This window comes from Daphnia magna, unplaced genomic scaffold, assembly GCF_020631705.1.
Source record: "Daphnia magna isolate NIES unplaced genomic scaffold, ASM2063170v1.1 Dm_contigs103, whole genome shotgun sequence".
Classification (NCBI taxonomy): domain Eukaryota; kingdom Metazoa; phylum Arthropoda; class Branchiopoda; order Diplostraca; family Daphniidae; genus Daphnia; species Daphnia magna.
In genome coordinates, this window is record NW_025533124.1 from 218277 (window position 1) to 238418 (window position 20142).

At 37.4% G+C, this 20142-nt stretch overlaps 2 protein-coding genes and 1 long non-coding RNA gene across 5 annotated transcripts; 1 reads left to right on the forward strand and 2 right to left on the reverse strand.

The window, feature by feature from the left end:
- The first annotated feature begins 4717 nt into the window (after window positions 1-4717).
- LOC116935671 (mitotic checkpoint protein BUB3) lies at window positions 4718-6617 on the forward strand. The gene is made up of 9 exons (XM_032942952.2): window positions 4718-4962; window positions 5073-5220; window positions 5277-5346; window positions 5402-5483; window positions 5572-5825; window positions 5929-6049; window positions 6108-6168; window positions 6234-6401; window positions 6477-6617. Exons 1-9 carry the CDS (start codon window positions 4916-4918, stop codon window positions 6504-6506), a joined length of 981 nt encoding a protein of 326 aa, XP_032798843.1. The 5' UTR covers window positions 4718-4915; the 3' UTR covers window positions 6507-6617.
- A 4507-nt stretch (window positions 6618-11124) lies between these two features.
- LOC116935678 lies at window positions 11125-12399 on the reverse strand. The gene is made up of 3 exons (XR_006641455.1): window positions 12033-12399; window positions 11656-11966; window positions 11125-11530 (listed from the first exon to the last, which is right to left on the reverse strand). It is a non-coding gene; the product is annotated as an uncharacterized LOC116935678 (long non-coding RNA).
- Window positions 12400-13049: 650 nt separating this feature from the next.
- LOC116935680 (mucin-3A) lies at window positions 13050-15540 on the reverse strand. Of its 3 annotated transcripts, none has more exons than XM_032942959.2 (6): window positions 15200-15539; window positions 14891-15139; window positions 13938-14819; window positions 13467-13873; window positions 13297-13389; window positions 13050-13197 (listed from the first exon to the last, which is right to left on the reverse strand). In XM_032942959.2, exons 1-6 carry the CDS (start codon window positions 15474-15476, stop codon window positions 13183-13185), a joined length of 1923 nt encoding a protein of 640 aa, XP_032798850.1. In that variant the 5' UTR covers window positions 15477-15539; the 3' UTR covers window positions 13050-13182. The 3 variants fall into 3 exon arrangements, with proteins under 3 accessions (XP_032798850.1, XP_032798851.1, XP_032798849.1); XM_032942960.2 differs by having other exon boundaries at window positions 13144-13205; window positions 15200-15540; XM_032942958.2 differs by lacking the exon at window positions 13050-13197 and having other exon boundaries at window positions 13233-13389.
- Window positions 15541-20142: the final 4602 nt, after the last annotated feature.

The window sequence follows — 20142 nt, forward strand, 5'->3', positions numbered from 1 at the left end:
TAACAAACACAAAACAAAAAAAATAACGGCTCGGGGTTTCGTGTAGAAGTTGCGCTTTATAACAAATTGAGCAGCCTATAGTCCGGTCGGGCTAGCAAAAAGTGTATGTTGAACCCCAAACAAATTGTAATAAGTGGTTTTTTACATGAGCTGTGTTTATATCCCTTTGATCTATGCCCTGTTAAAAAGCTCCCGAAAAATATTAATATTTAGTGTACTTATTTTAGTTTTTAAAATATGCGTGTTTTTGTGATTCGATTAAAACTATTAAAATACAAGAAAATAGAAATTTGAAAAAATGAACTTTGTTAGTTATTCCCTCATTTACATTCAGGCTAAATTTTGTTTACATAACCTTAAAAGTGTGAAATTCACAGCCACTTTTAGCTGGTCACCTCCTTCTTTTCCCCTACTAAAACGTCTCTTATGTAAAAATCATGACAACAGAAATCGTTGCCGATAGTGAACTATAGTTCGCTCCTCATCCGTTAAGGTCTCATTTTAATCGGCGGTTTATCCTTTACCACCCCAATAAATGATTTCCGGGAGCTAGTTTTACTTTTCAAGTTATTTCATGAAATATAAACCCAATTTTCCCCAAATTTTCTTACTACACGTTCTAGTTTCCGCCACTGGATGGCCACTGTTGGATACATGTAAACAATATAACAGAACGCCACAGCGTTCACTGCGGGTGTGGTGGAAACTAGAACGTGTAGTAAGAAAATTTGGGGAAAATTGGGTTTATATTTCATGAAATAACTTGAAAAGTAAAACTAGCTCCCGGAAATCATTTATTGGGGTGGTAAAGGATAAACCGCCGATTAAAATGAGACCTTAACGGATGAGGAGCGAACTCTAGTTCACTATCGGCAACGATTTTCGTTGTCATGATTTTTACATAAGAGCCGTGTAAAACACGGACGCGTTTTTAAGGGAAAAAAAAAGGAGGTGACCAGCTAAAAGTGGCTGTGAATTTCACACTTTTAAGGTTATGAAAACAAAATTTAGCCTGAATATAAATGAGGGAATAACTAACAAAGTTCATTTTTTCAAATTTCTATTTTCTTGTATTTTAATAGTTTTAATCGAATCACAAAAACACGCATATTTTAAAAATTAAAATAAGTACACTAAATATTAATATTTTTCGGGAGCTTTTTAACAGGGCATAGATCAAAGGGATATAAACACAGCTCATGTAAAAAACAACTTATTACAATTTGTTTGGGGTTAAAACCTAGCCCGACCGGACTACTATCTCTTGCTGCAAATTGAGGCCAGGGACCTGAACCCTACCAGGAGTTGTCGTCATGTTTTGCCTGACAGGGTTCAGGTCCCTGAACGAGATGGAGTTGCGAACAGCCCTATATACAAGTGCGTAGCTGCTAAATACTTAAGGCACTTATTACTTATTGCAAAAATTATAAATAATATTGATTTAAAAATAATCATTAATACAGTGCTGGTCCAGTTATAGAACCGGCCTGTGCACGGTTCTATAACTGAATGGTTCTATAACCAAGCACCCGATCTTAGTGTCACCTATCGTCGGTTCTTTCATCCCTCAAACTTTGATGGTCTTTGAGCGTAAGGGCACATAGCAGAGTGGTAAAGCTGTTCGCTATGGATCTAGAGTCCCGTGTTCGAACCGCTGCTATGACTAACTTAAAAAGGTTTTTAATATATGTGTAATATAGTCTATGGCTTGAATGGTGAGATACTAGTGTATCTTCATTGGTGGGGGACCATCCACAGAGGAAGTGGTTTGATGAAGTAGAAGAACTGTTGTCATACCAGAAGGAAAAAGAAATTAGAGTTGGTAGAAGGACTGGAATGGAACAAGGTGCTAGAAGATAAGAATGAATAAAAGAAGCTATTGTATTCTATTGTATTTGGTATGAATAACTTTACAGCCTATTATTATTGTATTTGGTATGAATAACTTTAACGCCTATTATTATTAGTTGGGTCATTGAACCGATGTACAACATTGCCTAAAAAGATAAAACCCATTACAGTAATATTTTTTTGCATGTTTTAAAAGGCAAACTCCATTCATTCCCGCCATAGAAAATCGATATAGTTCATAATACGGCCAACGGTGGCGCTGAAACACGGCAAAGAAAAATCGGTTCGAAAACCGAGCCGGTTCCATAGCTAGGCGGTTCTATAACTGGACCGGCACTGTACTTAAGAATGAATATACTTGTGAGCTTTAATTCCTATAGCCTTACTTACCACCGAACATATTTATTTGTATTTTTGCTAATTACTTTATTTACTTGTGAAATAAATTACTTGCACCCGGTTCCCTATGAGCAATAATATACATGTTTAAAATTACCAATGCGTACATTTACTTATGTCTTCCTATACTTGCGAGCGTAAATACTTGTTGAAAGCAAAAAAATACTTGTTGCCAGTAATACTTAAGATCTAATTTTTTCGTAAATAAGAAGAAAATTAAAAATTACTTATTTCATCATTTACTTAATTCTTTGTTTACTTAGGAGCAACTTTTCTTGCACCAACAATTAAAAAATTTATTTTTCTTAATGCCATATTTACATGTGAAATTAATTACTTATCATATAAGTGCAACGAACATTCTTACTTACGAATATAAATACGCAAGTGCAACTTATTTTGAAAACATAATTACTTGGGAACATACAGTAGGTGCCAAAAGTATCCGAACACTTCGCGTTTTCGGACCATTTTAGCATGGGTTCAAATGACGGAGTGCGCTTAGTGCGATTGAGAAAAAGAGGGTTAAAAAATTCACCTAAGTCAATTAAAATAATTTTGTGACCTAATAATAGATAAAGGTGTCTAAACAATTTTTTTTTTAATTTTTATGACTTGTAGGCGCTGGCCGGCATATCAGTGCACAAGTATCCGAACGCGAGTTTTTCCGCCGTGCTTTCTTATGGCACTACGTGTCTTCTTTATTATTTTTTAAAATATACCAAATATAATACTTTAAAAGTCTAACTAGGCTTTTTATGTGTACAAATATGTAATCTACTCCTTCCGGCCACTTGTTATGCTTAAACTTAAATCCCTTTTTAGTAATTAATTTTTCCGTGGCAGGCTATGTGTCATTTTCAGATTTTTTCCCGTCAGAAAAATAGTTACACATACGGCAACTAGGGGCGCGTTGTTTTTCTACTTGAAAATCATGCAAATTTAGGTAGCCTTTGTCTCTAAATGCGCGAAATCTCACAAAGAATGGCGCATACCCGCGCCCATAGTTGTCGCAACACATGTCGATTTCGGATGGCTGCACTCGGTGCGGTAGCCAGTGCACACTAGCTCGGAGCGAGAAGGGTCAAGTGACGTCATGCACTCCACCGGGTTGTCAGAAATTGGAGGTTACACTCAAACACTTTTTCACTTTTTACGCCGGCTGGAGGAAGTAGCAGACGAAAGAACAAAAGGCTCCTATCACTAAACAACACACTCTCTAAATTCGTCTGCTTGAAATTGCTCTGCACCGCTTGCACTGACTAAAAATGTTGGGCAAGAAAGTGCAGTTTTCGAGTGACCTCGGACGGTGCCGGAGTGCCACTGGAACGTACAAATTCGATGCACCGAAAAAGTGGATTGAACTAAGATTACCACTCGAACAGCTTTTTCTCGGGGCAATTCCACCAGTGCAGAAAAGTGCAGCCATCCGAAATCGACAACAGACTCTATCCCAGAACGGATAGTCCGATCTCCACCAGTCAAAAGATCGGATTATCTAGCGGCGAAGATCGGATCCATATCCGATCTAAGCTACTATGTAGGGATCGGCCCCGATTAGCCATAATCGGTTTACCGCCCCGCCCCGGGAAAAGGCAATCGGGGCTGAATCGGATTGCCATTTCGTCAGCAGGGGCGGGGCTGGGCAAAAATCTAGGTTAACCCACTTGCCCCGACGCCATTTGCAAAAATGGCACCTGAATTCAAACTACGAATTTGGGTCGGTTTTTATCGGGGCAACCGGGGTGAACTCCCCGATTTTAATCATAATTATCGATTTCAACTTGATCGATTATGTTTTTACGTCGATCGATTGATTGCAATCGGGGTTGCATCCCCGATTAGGCACCCCGATACAACCCCGATTGAGATCGGGGTTTAAAAAATTTCTCCCCGATCCCAGAACGCCCCGCCCCGAGCGCTGAATTTTGAAACCCGATTGGCAAAATGCGCCCTGATTAGGGTCGGGGCCGATCCCTGTAGGGGAACTTTTGAACGGACAGATGTCCGTTCACGGAAATTCAAAAATATTTGATGCGTGTTATTGCAATCGGCTACCGGCATCATTTGTTTATTTTTGTGTTTGTTTTTAACATTTACTTTAATTGTTTGTATTTTGTTTAGTTTATTATCGATGCAAATACATTGTTTTTACATTTATAGAATTTATTTTAATTGAAAAAAAAATTAATGATTTAACTAAGCAATGGTGGGTTTTTATTAAAATTAATGTAAATTGTCACCCAATATACCTTTAGGTCGGCTTCCGGGCCTGAAAAAACCGGTTACAAAACCAGGGTACACTACTTTGTCCCTTGATTTCCCCGTTTCGTGTTATATATTATACATATATATATGTATATTTATAATATTTTGCTTCATTTATGCGCCAATTTTTAAGTTTGTGGCGGTTGGTAAAGAACGTTGAATGGCATCGAATGGCTAGATCGGACATAGATCCGATTTTTCCCGCTAGAAGGTCCGATTTAGACGACAGCGAGATCGGAACATAGTCCGTTAACAGTTGAAGTTTGTGTTGCAACTACACACGATTCAGGATTTAGCGGGACCTTAAGGCAATTCAAGTAACTGCCTGCTAAACATCGACGAGAAGACAGCGAATGTGTCTAGATTTGTCAGCCAATAGCCAATTTTCTTTGTATAAATGGCAGAATCATCAGAAATTAAACTGAAGTCTACACCTGGAGATGGGTAATAAACTAGACACAATTTTGGCCCTAAGTTTCATTTACAAGAACCTTCATAAAAACCTCTGAAGTACTTGTGATCATAACTATTCTTGGAATGTGTACTCTTTTAAGGATTTCTGCGGTTAGATTTTGCCCTAATTCGACACCGCACCTTATAGTGTCTTCATGGGATGGTTCTGTAAGGCTGTATGACTGCTTTGCTAATAACCAAAGATTACGTTACAATCACGAACGTGCTGTCCTGGATGCATGCTTCCAGGTAACTTCAGTAATATCCTTCACTGCTGTAGGTAATGCATTTTCAGGCTCATGTAGGACTCAACACATTCTCTTAGTGGAGGGCTGGATGGTGTTTTAAAAATGTGTGACCTAACCAACAATTCAGGTATGTATTCTCTGTTTTGTTTTCAAACTAACTGCTAAATCTTTCTTTTATTCAGAGAGTGTTTTGGGAACCCATCAGGATGCAATCAGATGTGTTGAATATTCATCAACTGTTAACCAAGTGTTTAGTGGCAGTTGGTAAAATTTGTGTGTTGCAGTCATACTAATTATTTAGGGCTGTGTTTATATGTTAGAGGAATTAAGTGTTGTTTTTTTTTATTAATAGGGATGCTTCTATCAAATCGTGGGATCCAAGAGCAAAATCATGTATTGGAACTCACATTCAAGGAGACAGTGTTTACACCATGGCATTAAATGAAGAAAAATTAGTTGTTGGTACTGCTGGAAGACGTACATTAGTATGGGACCTCAGAAACCTGAGTACCCCTATCCAAAAGCGGGAATCTAGCTTAAAGTACCAGACAAGGTGTATCAAATGCTTTCCTAGTAGACAAGGATTTGTACTAAGTAGTATTGAAGGTAAATTTGTACTTTACAAATTCTAGCAACTTTGTCCATTTCTAAAACCAAAGATAAATATACAAACAGAACATCTAATGAAATATTAACAAACATGTTCTAGGTCGTGTAGCAGTAGAATACTTCGACCCTAGTCCAGAAGTTCAAAAGAAAAAATATGCATTTAAATGCCACAGGGTGAAAGAAGGAGATATCGAGTGCTGCTACTCGGTCAATGCAATCAGGTAAATGGTATTAAATAAAGAATTTTCCTCAATGGTGCTAAAGGTAGTGGCTGTCTAGTTTTCATAATGGTTTCAACACTTTTGCAACTGGAGGTTCTGATGGTCATGTTAACATATGGGTGAGTTTCATAAGATATCTAGTTTTGAAACCCAACTTTCATTCAACCAGATTTCATTGGTTTAGGATGGTTTTAATAAAAAGAGACTATGCCAATATCGGCGTTACCCAACGTCCATATCTTCTCTCTCATTCAGCTTCGATGGTTCCCTTCTAGCTATAGCTAGCTCATACATGTATGAACAAGGGGAACCACAGACGGGGATCCCAGAAGATGCCATTTATATACGCAAGGTAGTTTTTAATAATTTTATTTTCATCACGTCGTGCAATCGATTGAACTGATTCATTTTTATGAAATTTTTCTAGGTCCAAGAGCATGAAGTTAAGCCGAAATAGACGTATGTCTTTAGATTCATTGACTTCGTCATTTTTTTTTCTAATTGAAGTTCCGCGATGCTGTTTGATAAAATGATCAATCATGTTCACAAATACAAGGCCTACGAATTACCTTGATACTTAAAAAAATTGCTTTCAGCCTTCTTGTAGCATAGTGTAACAGATTCACTGGGTTAAGGGGTGTATTTAGTCACAGACAGCTTACACAACACACACACAGCATTAACAGCACTAACAACTAGTCTGAATCACTACATTGGACTGCCCTTCTGGCCGGCCATAGACGGGCTTTTGAGTCCTCTGACATCCGGCCAGAGTGGCAAAGTCCATGAACATCGCACATTTGCATCTCTTAGCATCCGGCGCTAAGCGACATAGTAGCGACATAGCTAAGTACATTAGCGCTATAATAGGAAAAAAGCAGTGTGCGGGGAAGAAACATCGGCATAGAACAGAGTTGCCCCGATCGCGCTCATTTTTCGATGCGAAATCAAAATCTCGATCAAAATTTTGATCTGGGATCAAATAATAGAAAATTGATTTTGATTTGATCTCAGACGTTTTGGATAGCCCTAAGCATAAGGTGAATCATCGTTCCCTCTAGGGGGGAAATCAAGAACCATTTATTAATTTTTTTAGCTGTTAACATCGTATTGTAAGTTTTGTAAATATGTTTAATCTTCATACTGTTTTTTTAATTTATTTTATTAACTAAGTTTAATTTCAATTTGGTTTTTTAAGAAAAAATATTTTTCAAATGGGACAATATTTACCGCTAGATGGCCAAAAAATAATCCGAGATCAGGGGGGAAATTTTTTTTCACAAATCAGATAATTCTCGAAATGATCTGAGCGGAGATAAATTTTTCTTTTAGCGAAAAAAGATTTGACCTACAAAGAAATGATCTAGGGGCAACACTGGCTTGGACATACCACAGTAAAAGGACAGGGAGAAAAGCATCTGTGAAAGACGTTTTTTCCCAAGACTGTACTTATTCCGTTTAGTTTACCAATAGGGGTCTAGACTAGGGCTCGGACTTGGGTTACCAGAGACCCGGCTTACTACTGGAACCCAGACTTGCCGTGAGCGCGCTCAAATTTTGAGCGATCTCAAACTCAAAATTGTGAACGGTGCTCAACTCGTTTTCCTTTTGAGTTGAGCAGCGCTCAAACAAAAAAAACGAGTTCCGCTCAACTCAACTCTCCGCCCATTTGATACTGCCACCTAGCGGTCGTTTAAAAACACACGGGCTAAAACGACAGTTACAGATTTCAATCACTCAAAAATGGGGTTAGTAGGGTGGTTCCGAAGTGGCTGTTGCGCTTTGGTACTAAACCGCTAGGATGGCATCCGTGAAGCACGAGGGTGATTTTGATTCAAAGTATACCACATGGGGTCAATTAAAGTATACTTGGGAAGGAAATCCCCCCCGTGCGTCACGGATGCAACCCTATCGATATGGTACCAAAGCGCAACAGCCACTTCGGTCCCGGGCTGGCCGTTATTTTGGTCTATTTTTCTGGTTATGGGCCTATTTCGGACGTTGAGCGATGAGTTTAGCGGAGAAAAATGAGCGGCGCCCAACTCATTCTGGCCTTAAGTTGAGTGCCACTGACAATACACACAAGAGGTTTGCCCCGCGTCAATCGGTAGCTTTTTCGGCGATATAGGGTCATTTGGTTTTTTGGATCGGGTTCAGCCATTTTCCAACCCATGGGTAAACATCTCTAAACTGGGTCAAGACAAAAAAAAGAACTTTGACCCAGTTCCCAGACCCAGTTTTCGACCAGGTTCTGAGAACCAGTTCCAAATCCGGTTCGTTGAACCGGTTACACCGTTTTTTCACCCCATTTACCCGGACTTTTCCCCAATTTCTACCCAGAAATATGACCGTTGTTCAAATGTCGTTGAACATATTTATTTTTTAACTAAAAGAAACAAGAATAAAATATTAAGGCGAAAATTCTAGCTTTTCTTTTAACAAAACTTAATTTCCTTTGGTTTTTGAATCAAGGATTTCCAAAAAAGAGCTACGGTGCTAGTTACTAGTTAAAAGGGATCATCGAATTATTCATTCTTCCCTTTACGGAACAATTAAATTAAAAGTGGTTTAAATAAATAAAAAGCAGACGGCTGATCCACAATGCAAGTGTATTGGCTACTAAGTCTAGTCTACAGACATAAATAAATAGAGGTGTGACATACCACTTGGAACAGTTGAGTAACGCGTGAAGGAAGGGGTCCAATTCACAGAATTCACTTAACTGAACTGACTGGTACCTTAAGCTGAGTCTCCGAACTCGGCAGGAGCTGCAAGGTACTCAAGAGGAACTAAAGAAACTAACGAACTAAACAGAACTAACAGAACTATGAGAGGAAAGTCACGGCCTTTTATATGGAAAAGATGCGGCCGTGACCCGAAAAAGGAAAACAATAAGGAGAGAAGGCTCCGTGCAAAAGCCACCCCCGACTCGAGTTGACAGTTCTGTCAACTCACTTAAGTCGAATTTTAGGGAGGTTAAAGGGTACCCATCCGCTAGGATGAGTCGCGGAGGGGTGGAAAGAATTATAGTTTAAAGTTGTGAGATTTAAGGGAGAAAGCGTGAGTTTGAGGTATAAATTAGGGTTTAATAGTCCTGTTTTAAAGCCGTCCAAACTGTGGCGACAGTTCGGACAGGTCACTTAACTAGGGTTTAAGGGAATAATTAGTAAAAATATTTCTATATCTACGGTTATTTATGCATTGTGATCTTAATCTAAAAAGGGGTTGAATGTTCTGGCGCGTGCGGTGCAGGTGCATTAGGGTGTCCCATATTTGGGCTTTTTTTTATTTTTTGAATTTTTTTTTTTATCGGGGTGTGTTTTTTGAAGAAAAACGTCGTAGTGCTATTCATTAAAAAAAAAATAAGTCTAGGGGTCCCCGTAGGCGAAAAACCGCCAAAAAGTGCCAAAAACTACGATTTTTGGTACTAAAAAATTAAAAATAAATACTTAGGTTTCATATTTCACTGCGTTATTCAAAACAACAATAGATGACCACCTTACTTATGACTTCATAGAAGAAAAAAAATTAAATATCAACTTGTGAGGGTACCCGTGAGTGAAATTCAATGTCTTTTTATTTTTTTCGGTGTTTTGATACAATCGGTGATAAATCAAATGAAATTCAACCTAACTGTTCTTTTCTCCAATTTAAAGATACTTGTTGACGATGGTTTTCTACAACTTGAAGTAAAAACTGTTGTTGTTCTTCATTATGGACAACATTTCTGAAGTCGGTAATCAGCTTAACTCCGCGCTCCGCGCTGTCATTTACTACTTCCATTCCATTGATGATGTCTCGAAGAAATCTGTAGTCTTCAAATTTTTCCCAGTGTGATGATTCAAATTGCATCCACTCTATTTCTTTGCTTGTGCAACGTAGAAGATGGAAAATGAGTCATGATCGCTGGTCGATGAGGTCAATCAAGGTAGGAATAGTATTCTCAAACTGTGGCATTTTCGGCTTGGCTGAGACAAAAAACACCATACTATGGAACTTTTTGTTGGCTTGGCTGAACAAAAAACGCCATACTATGGAACAACACAATATAATCCGAGATTGTTTTAATTTGAGAAAGTTCATTTTGATCCAGTTGAAAACGTTCAGACAGCATTTGCATCTTTAATGCGTAAATTGCTATGTGCATAAACCGGGCTCTATGATGAGGAAAATTAACGTGTTGTTCCATAGTATGGCGTTTTTGCGCTCCCGTCTCGGTAAAAAAATTTTAAAATTATTTCTTGTATCTTTTCCTTTATCTACAATAAATATTTAATCTTACAGCTAGATGTGCACCTACGGTTGACCTTCAATTCATAGGAGGAATGTGTCAATACCGGGAAGATGGTGAATCACAAAAAATAGTAGCGGATGCTGCGCTATCGTCTTGCAAAAAACAACTTTGGTATTTAACGGAGGAACTTGTCATTTTAGCAATTTTTGATGGAAGGAATTCTCATTTCTGGCGAACAATGATGATAAACAAACTGAAAAAGATTCCACGTCCTACATCATTTGTGTATAGTAAAATTATTTAGAGTTATTTCCATTCTCTGTAACCATACAGCTTTTACCTTCCTTTGGTAAACTGAATAATTTTACATTTTTCATTTTTTAAACTGCAGAATGACACTTTCTACCATGGTATAATAGGTTGAGAAGTTACCCCCACTGGGCCCTTCCCGGTTGGGTCCGATTACAGGACGTTGGGTGGCGCTAGTTGCCAGATTAGGCCGACTTTAGATGGGAGAGATGATCGTATTTTCAATTCTGTTATTTAGAAAATGAAATTTTTACAATAATTTATTTTTTTTTCAATATTTTTAGCTACATAGTTCACTTGTTTATATAACGATATGTTAAATACAATATTTTTAAAAAATTTATATGGGTTCGCTTTGCGGTTTTCCAGCAACAACTGCTTTGCTAGAGTTCACGAGGGGTATAAAAAGGATAAAGGGGGGAAAAATTCTGTTAACGAGCAGAAACCATGGCAACCAAGCAGAGGAACTATGTTTGCCGTCATTTACTCAATTTACGTTCGTTTTTATTTTGTGAAAACCCCAACGACGAAATATCGGTAATTATAATCAAACAACTAGGTTTTAACACATTTTGAACAAGTTTTATTGCTTCAATTGTTTCTTAGTTACAACTGTAGATTAGTCAGTAAGAATGGCAGTACGGTAAAAGTAAAAAAGAAAAAGAGACTAAGAAATCACTTTGGCTTGTTTACGCAGTGATTTTGACTTTGATTGTTGATTGAATTCCTTAACCCACTTTTTAGTTTCCAAATGATTTCTGATGATTAAATACTCTAAAACTAATTTTCCGACAAGTTCCTTCCGGTGTGTATCGCAGCAAATGGTGGGATTGAATTTATTTTCCTTCACCAGCCCACCCAGAGTTTCCATCGATCTCTCAAACCAGTCCAGGATGTTCATAATTTCAAGGAGACTTAGTGATGTTCCCTAAGTCAACCTATTTAATAGAACAAAGTTATTTTAGCTGTTGTATGAGAACGTGTGTAAGAATTTATGATTTCATCAATAATAAACTTAGTATGCAATAGTTTTGAAATGTTTTTTCCTAAAAACAAAAAGTACCTCTGCCCGGTAAGTTTCTTCAATTCGTCGTTTTCCTTGGTATACGACAAATTACTTGGAAATTTCAATTTGCTAATTCCCGTTTGCCAATCAATGTCCTGCTGAGTAGGTGTTAAAGGCATATCTTGAGCTTCATCTCCACTTACCTTATTTCCAAGGGAAATTGTAGCATCTGTCAATGTAGTCGCTACATAAAGTGGTGTATCTGTAGACTGCATCCTTCCTTCCCGGTTCCTCAACAGATTCATCGATATCACAATTTCTTTTCTTTATTCTGCTGTATGTGACTTTTGTCATGTAGGGTGGGCAATCTAGAGTAAAACAACTTTAATATTTTATTGAAGTAGATACTGTAATGACATGTAAACAATACTTACTAGGAAAATTTTTTTAAATTGCCCCCGGTTTCAGTTTCCAATTCCTGTGTTCCTTGAAAATTTTTTGTCCTGCAACATTCAAGAAATACCCTTTGTCTATGTCAGAGTCTGAAAAATGATGGACGCAAACCCACCACTTAAAGCAGTGACTATATAATTTTTTCTTGGAATATATTTCATCCATTGTTTTTGCATTTTTTGGTCTTTTGTCTTGAAGATCGCAACTTTTTCGGAGACAATTCAATTTTTTACGTAACCATAAGTGCACATTGGGACACAGCATTTATTTGGCATTTTTTAAAAACCGTCTTTCACTAACAAAAACACTTACAAAAAATTAGACGCAATTTTTTTTTCTAATGACAGCCATTTGTCTACTTGGTTGCCATGGTTTCTGCTTAACAGAACTTTTTCCCCTTTATCCTTTTTATACCCCCCGCGAACTCTAGCAAACCAGCTGTTGCTGGAAAACCGCAAAGCGAACCCATATCAATTTTTTTTAAATATTGTATTTAACATATAGTTACATAAACAAGTGAACTATGTCGCTGAAAATATTTCAAAAAATTAAAAAAAATAAATTTTTGTAAAAATGTAATTTTCTACTTAACAGAATTGAAAATACGATCATATTCCCAGAGTAATAGAGACTATGGTGACGTCGCCCTGTGGAAATTCTCCATAAGGCTATGTCTGAGCCGACGCCTTTAAAAAGGGTGACACCTTGCGGATTTTTCCAAGAACTAAACTGAAATTTCCCCGCGAGTCCGTGAAATAAGATTACAACATGCTGTCTGTAAAGCAACAAATCTCAAATGTAAAGTTACACTTAAATTATGCTACAAATTATACCATAATGCAAATAGTTGATGATTTATAAATATTTTTCCTTATTTCATGAAATGAAATAAATAAATAAATTGAATAAATAAATTGACGATAAATAATAATAATTGACGATAAATAAATTGACGCATGCAACTGTTTCAAAAATTGTCTTATTGTTTGGTCATCAAAGTCGATACATTTCAAAGGATAAAAGTCAAATATTAGAAAGTTATTATGAAGTCAATAAGTCATTATGAAAATTAAAATAAAATTTTATCATTTTGTAGCTTTTCCATATTTCCGTAAGTTCCAAAGTAGAAAATTAAAAATGTTTCATCTAAACAACTCACAAAAAGTAAAAGATTTTAAATTACAAATAATTTACATTTTTTACTCATAAACAGTTCCTTCATAGAGATAGAAATGGGCAACTTACTCCGTGAGTTAGATGCTTAATTTTCTCGTCCAGTTGATTTTTGGTAAGGGTTGCAACGTCATCCTTTAGCTTAGAGATGGTTTCTACGCAATCCTAATGAATGACGTAAAGGGTTTGTAAATATTTTGCTATTGAATGTACTCATTATTTAATAATAGATATATATTTACCACCGCATACTGACGCATTCTCGCCAATTGTTTCGATGACGTATTCAGTTTTTTGTCCTTTTCCTTCAATTTACATTTTAGTTTTGCTAAGTCAACTGTCGCTTTAACTTGATAACTCCTCACAATCTTCAGTTGTTTGTCCTTTTCCTGTACAAGCATCTTTAGTTCCCTTATCTGACATGGTGCACACTTCCCCTTTATTTCTTTATGGCATTTGCAGTAAGTTGGTGCCTTTATTCGATAAACTCTTTTTGGCTTTTTCCCCCTGACAGTTGGGGCAACAACTATTTCTGCATCCGTAGTTTCATTTGCTGTAGTTACATCTGAGCTGTGAGTAGTTTCTGTGGCTTCTGGTGGTAGAGACAACAATTCATTGGAATGAGGAACAGGAAGACTAACGAATAATGCTATGGAAAATTAAAACAGGCATTAAACAACAATTTTTTAAGAATACCAAAAAAATATGTATACCTTGGACAGCTTGAAGGTTTGTTGTTTTGTAGGTAATTATTTCTGTTTCTGGATCTTGTTGTGGCGGTGAAGCAACCAATTGAAATGGAGTAGTAGTAGGCCTATTACAACTAGCAGTGTCTCGTGTGGTTTCAGTCTCAATGAGAAACTTAAAAGGCTCACCAGTCTCCATCAGATCAATGCCACCAATGATTTCTGTTTCTGGATGTTGTAGGGTTGGTGAAGCAACCGATTCAAATGCAGTAGTAGTTTCACAACTAGCAGTGTCTTCTTCTACTGTGGTTTCTCTGTCATTGAACAACTCAAAAGACTCAACCGTTTCTGTATGATCACTGTCACCATTGAGTTGTGAATCACGATATTGATGTGGAGGAGAAGTAGTACTAGTACTATCACTACTGACAGAATCTTCTTCTTCTAATGTGGTTAAAATGTCAATGGGCAAATTTAAATTCTCACCAGTCTCCATTAGATCCCTGCCAGCAATTATTACTGTTTCTGGATCTTGTTGTGGCGGTAGAGCAACCGATTTAGATGTAGTACTAGTATCACAACTGACAGTTTCTTCTTCTACTGTGGTTTCAGCCTCAATTGGCAGATTAAAATGCTCACCAGTCTCCATTAGCTCACTACCACCAATGATTTCTGTTTCTGGATGTTGTAGGGTGGGTGAATCAACCGATTTAGATGTAGTAGTAGTATCACAACTGACAGTGTCTTCTTCTACTGTGGTTACAGTATCAATTGGCAAATTAAAAGGCTCATCGGTCTCCATTAGCTCACTACCACCAATGATTTCTGTTTCTGGATGTTGTAGGGTGGGTAAAGCAACCGATTGAAATGGAGTATTGCTTTTAGAAACACGACTAGGTGCTTGGTGGCCTGCAATGACATTTAATTTGAAAAATACAAATTTAGTTACTAAAAACTGATTGAAATATATAACAACTTACTTATAAGTTTCAATTTTTTGTTATGTTGGTTAGGTGGTGTATTCTCGGTACCAACAGTTCTTCTTAATGATTTGTGTCTGTTTGCTCCATTACCCAGAGGTGATGGTAGGTTTTGGTGATTGTTGGACGTAGAATGAACACTAGAAATTTTTGCTTGTATGCCATCACGTTTCTTCTGTTGTGTGTTGACTGAAAACAGTTGTTTCAGAGGAGTACGTTTGACTGCTTTGGAAGAAGCTTCATTTATACCTGTTTCAAGTAACGTTAGAACTTACTACAAGTTTTACAGCACAATAATATTGATTATACCCAAGAAATGTTTAGGAAAGGCAGAAATACTTAATCTCCATCTTTCATAGGGATGATACACTGTGCCATCTGTAAATCCTTTTAAAACATCTGACTGATCAAAATGCTTTTCACACAGGTACGATGTTTTCTTCAGCTCTGGAATGATTAATTGCCAAATAGAAAACTTTTTCTTTGGTACACCAAAAATACCAATTCTTTTGTTTTCATCCTGATAATTGACACCACAAAAGAAGCAACTTTTTGATTTACATTTCAACGGATTTGAAAGAGACATTCCCTTGAATTTTACCAGCCATGGGGTGGAAATCGTGAAAGGAATGAAGAATGATATTTTTGCTTATGTTGACTGAAGGCTACGCGTGGCGGCGCTGCGTTTAAGGGTGTAACGTCCGCCAAACAATTGAACCGCCTCTGGCCAAACAATTGAAAAAATCTGGAAAAACCTAGGACTTAGCCTTATGGAGAATTTCCACAGGGCGACGTCACCATAGTCTCTATTACTCTGATATTCCCTATCTTTCCCATGTAAAGTCGGCCTAATCTGGCAACTATCGCCACCATACGTTCTGAAATCGGGGCCACATCGGGGTAGGAGACTCCTCTCAGAGTGGAAGTACCTTCTCAACCTATTATACCATGCTTTCTACGTTCTTTGAATATAAGCTTGAATAAACTTGAAATATCGACTAGTCCAATAAACATATGAAAATGATAACAAAACCACATGTTCTAACGGAAAAATAAATTGCCGTAGCAGACGAAATATTCCATCGATTGCTGCGTTGCGCGATCTGGAAAGGGTAACAAAAAGATTCGAAAAGCCCTATACAGCACTAATAGAAGTAACAACTAGTCTGAATCACAAAACTAGACTGGCCCTCCAATGACTATGTGGTAGTTTGAAATAACCTGCTTGTGTATATTCTTTCTTTTTTTCTTAACAGAATATGATAATCTTAGAAAAAATTAGCAAAAACAGGAGAATCATCAAACGCAATTTTTGTTACCTTCCATACCACAACACGAAGAAAATTCCAACTGGCAAGGACTACGTGCAGTTGAGCAATCTTGGAGTAGGTCTGAAAGAAGTTTCAGTCTTCATCGATGCTACTGCAAAGGAATTGCGGGATGTAATTTTCAGGTAAGATTCATATACTTGCATACATCACCATTACACTAACCCTGATGCTGCATTACTTAAAGGACTTACCCACCTTTATCTGGACACCAATATGTCTATGGCAAATTATTCTGCAACACTCTGCCTGCTTCTTTGTTACTGGATCCCACATAACACAAGGCAGTCCGTCGGATGTCCGGGTCGGATGTTGAGTACATCTTTTTTATATCCTCCGGACAGCCCGATATCCGATTTGGATGTCCTACGGATGTATTTTTTTTTTGTTTTGACCGCCCTCAACAGCGCCGTCAGACATTCTAAGGATACCCGAACGGGCTTTCATTTGGCTATAAATATGACATGTATCGGACATCTTTTCATGAAAAAACATTAGGCTATACCAGGATTCGAGCTCGGGTCTCCCGCATGACAGTCGAATATTATTCCACTGTTCCAATCTACAGATATATTATGTATCATTTTCGAACAATACAATCAAATTGTTGTAAAACACTTGAGCTTTTTCGATAACAAATCACATACAGGATTTTTAAGAAGTCAAGATGATGTCGAACTTAGGTTAAACCAGAGGTGTATAAATTGAAATTAAACAATTTATGCTAAATATTTTTTGAATTTTAAACTTCAGCATGATTTATTAAGTTTAAAGTAGTTTTTTATTATTTGAAATTATAATCCTATCATAAGTATACTTGCTTTTAATATTATTAGATGCCGAATAATATTTATTTTCTGTGAGTTAATTTTCAATGGCTTGGGTAAGCTAAACGGAAAGCTTGTGCAAACAAACTCACGACTTTCATATATTTTATTCATTTTTTGTAATAAATTTTAAAATAAACCATCCGGCAAATAGATCATTACTCCTTTATTTTTTTAATTTTTCATTTTAAATGCTGGACTTCAAATAAAAATACGTTCAAGGGAAAAATTTGAACACGGTTAAGTTTTCCCCCTCTCAAGAAATTTTGACAATTAATAATGAAACTTAGTGATCGGCCCCAATTAGTTCTAATCGAGTTAACCGCCCCGCACCGATAAAGTGCATTCGGGGTTGAAATGAGGTGCCACTTTTTCAACCGGGGCGGTGCGGGGAAAAATTTGAGGTTAACCCGTTGCCCCGAAGCAATAAAAAAAAATGCCGTTCTTTCGGTTTCAGAGTTAAAATCGGGGCAAGCGGGTAGAACGAGCTATTATTATCGGGGTTGTTATCGGATAGATCGGGTCAATCGATAATGTTTTTTGCATTGATGAATCGATTGATTGCAATCCAATTGATTGCAAACCCCAATTGAATTCGGGGAGAAGAATTTTCCACCCTAAGCCACGCCTCCTTGGCCCGAAATGAGAAACCCGATTTGCAAAAAAGCGCCCCGATTGGCTCGAGGCCGATCCTTAAATGAAACAATTGAAAATCTTTTTGGCTGTTGGAAGGAGGTCCGTAGAATATAATTTTCGCACATCCATTGCACTTCCAAGGTGACTAGCCGACGGACATTCCTGGAACTACCCATTGAGTACATAGATATCTAACGGATGTTCGGCCATGATTCGGACATCCGACGGCAGAAATGTGCTATATGGGATATATCCTCGGAAATGGCCTATGTTCAAGTAAGTCTTCTTATTTATTCCATTTGGTGTTTTTCTATGGCTTCTACCCTGTTGATCGGTAAACATTGTTATAGAGAACTAATAATGCTACTGGAAGCATTATTCATATCATGCTCCTGGGCAGGAATTGGGAAATTAATGACGTTGACGTGAATACGTAGTTCATTTGAGAAAGAATCGTTAATAACTGCTCTATATTTTCTGAAGATAAATCAGCATAATCATCGTGGTTGGACTACATAAAGCTTTTACGAAGTTATGTAATAACAAACTCAGAGATACAGTATTTTCACACGAATTGTATTTGAAAAAGCACAAATGAATATAACAAATGATAACTTAAATCTAAACAATGGTTTTACTTACACAATAAAGGGGGTTAACCATTACCAAAAGTTGGAGAAGCGTCTGAACAACTCTAGGAAAATCAGAAACTCCTCTAATGGAAACCAGCTCCGAGAGCTTACCCGATGGAGACTCATCTAACGCAAATTCGGGGCAGCATTTTATACCGTCGCGCTAATTACTCCCCTTTCGGACTGCGTATCTCCGTATCTTTCTTAGAGCGGACTTCTCTCGATAATTACTTCACCACGATCGCAGCGTTGTACAAGGAGCGGATGACTAATCTCTGCGAAGAGATAACCAATCTCCCTTTTCACCTGCGACAATATTAAGCGTTTTAAAATGTAAGCATTTTTAAAATAAAAATAAATGGCTCAACCCTTCGCTCGAGCTTGTCCCCCCTTTTCTTACGCCGTGACAATTCGTCGGCTTCCATGCCACAACCAGTAGATTTTTTTTTACTAGGAGCCTCAGCTGCCAACTGCCAAAGCAAGTAAAACATTATTAAGTTATTTTGTTTTGCAGTGTTTTGTTTTAATTTTGTAAGATGAAATACACTCTCCGTTTTCAGTGATTCAAGTCTCTTAGGTTTTGTTAATGAAATGGATGATAGCATGGGATTCGTGGGGTCGGTGACCTGAATTTGAGAGATGTACATGACTATTTTGTTGTTGTTGTTTTTTTTTCTGTAAAATCTCAAAGGATTTTAAAGTCTGAAGTACAGACCCAACTGGTCAGCGGTTTTGTATTCGTCTCTTAGACAGCAGCGAGTTAGGTCGATATAATATGAAATAAAACTTACGTTTAGTGCCAGGCCAGAAATGGAAATCTACAATCCTTTGTGATGAATATTTTTTTACATACCACAAAGATGGCGTAAATACCCAAGAACTCAAGTAAGTACCTGGAAATTTTCTGTAATGGGAGACTTTTAATACATTAAAATATTTATTATGAATGAAACTTAGATGTTCATAATGAAGGGGAGAATATAAATGTAAGTTTCAACTTATTGCTCAGCCAAACGGGAATTACCGACATGCCGGATTGAAACACAATCATGGCCACCATGAAGCTGAACTGAAAAATGTTACTCTATTGGCGGAGGCTTTTTGGCGTGCCCTATTGGAAGGAAGGTTAACAAGGTATGTGTTTGAGGACGTCCGTGCCGAGTAAGTTTATTCTAGTTCATAATAAATAAATAGGTCACTAGTGTAATCTTATATATTATAGAATTCCAGGCGCTAATGTTGGTTACAACCAAAAGGTGCAACGGGCGATGATGCAGAGGGCCCAAAGAAGAGCAGAGTTATCAAACCCAGCATTCGTAGCGGAAGCAACGGCAATGTTGGCGGCAAACGATCGCTACAGGTATAAATAAATAAATATTTTTTTGCGTGGCTTATCTCAACGTATTACTATATTGTATTTTAGGAAAGCGCTAGGTACTGATGTAAATTTTTTGATGGGTTAGTGTCGACGGAGACAGCAAGAGCACTTGTTTTTATCAGCTTCCCTGCTATGCTGTCTCTCCTAAGAATATCTTTGGAAATATATTGTGACACGACATTCACCAACCTTCCCGTAGGATTTTCTCAGCTGTTTACAATTCATTTTATCAGCTCATGTACACGCAAGTGAATTGTCTAAACTTAGTAACTACTTTTAATTGATACTTTACCTTCCCTCCTGTAGATATTCCTTATAGCATATGTAATGATGACGGGCAAAGTTGAGTCACTATATGACTTGGTTTTTGATCAGATGGTCCGCAAATTGAACACCCTTATTCCAGGAGATAACACTAGCGTGCGTCTTATGGTAAGTGATTTTGAATTCG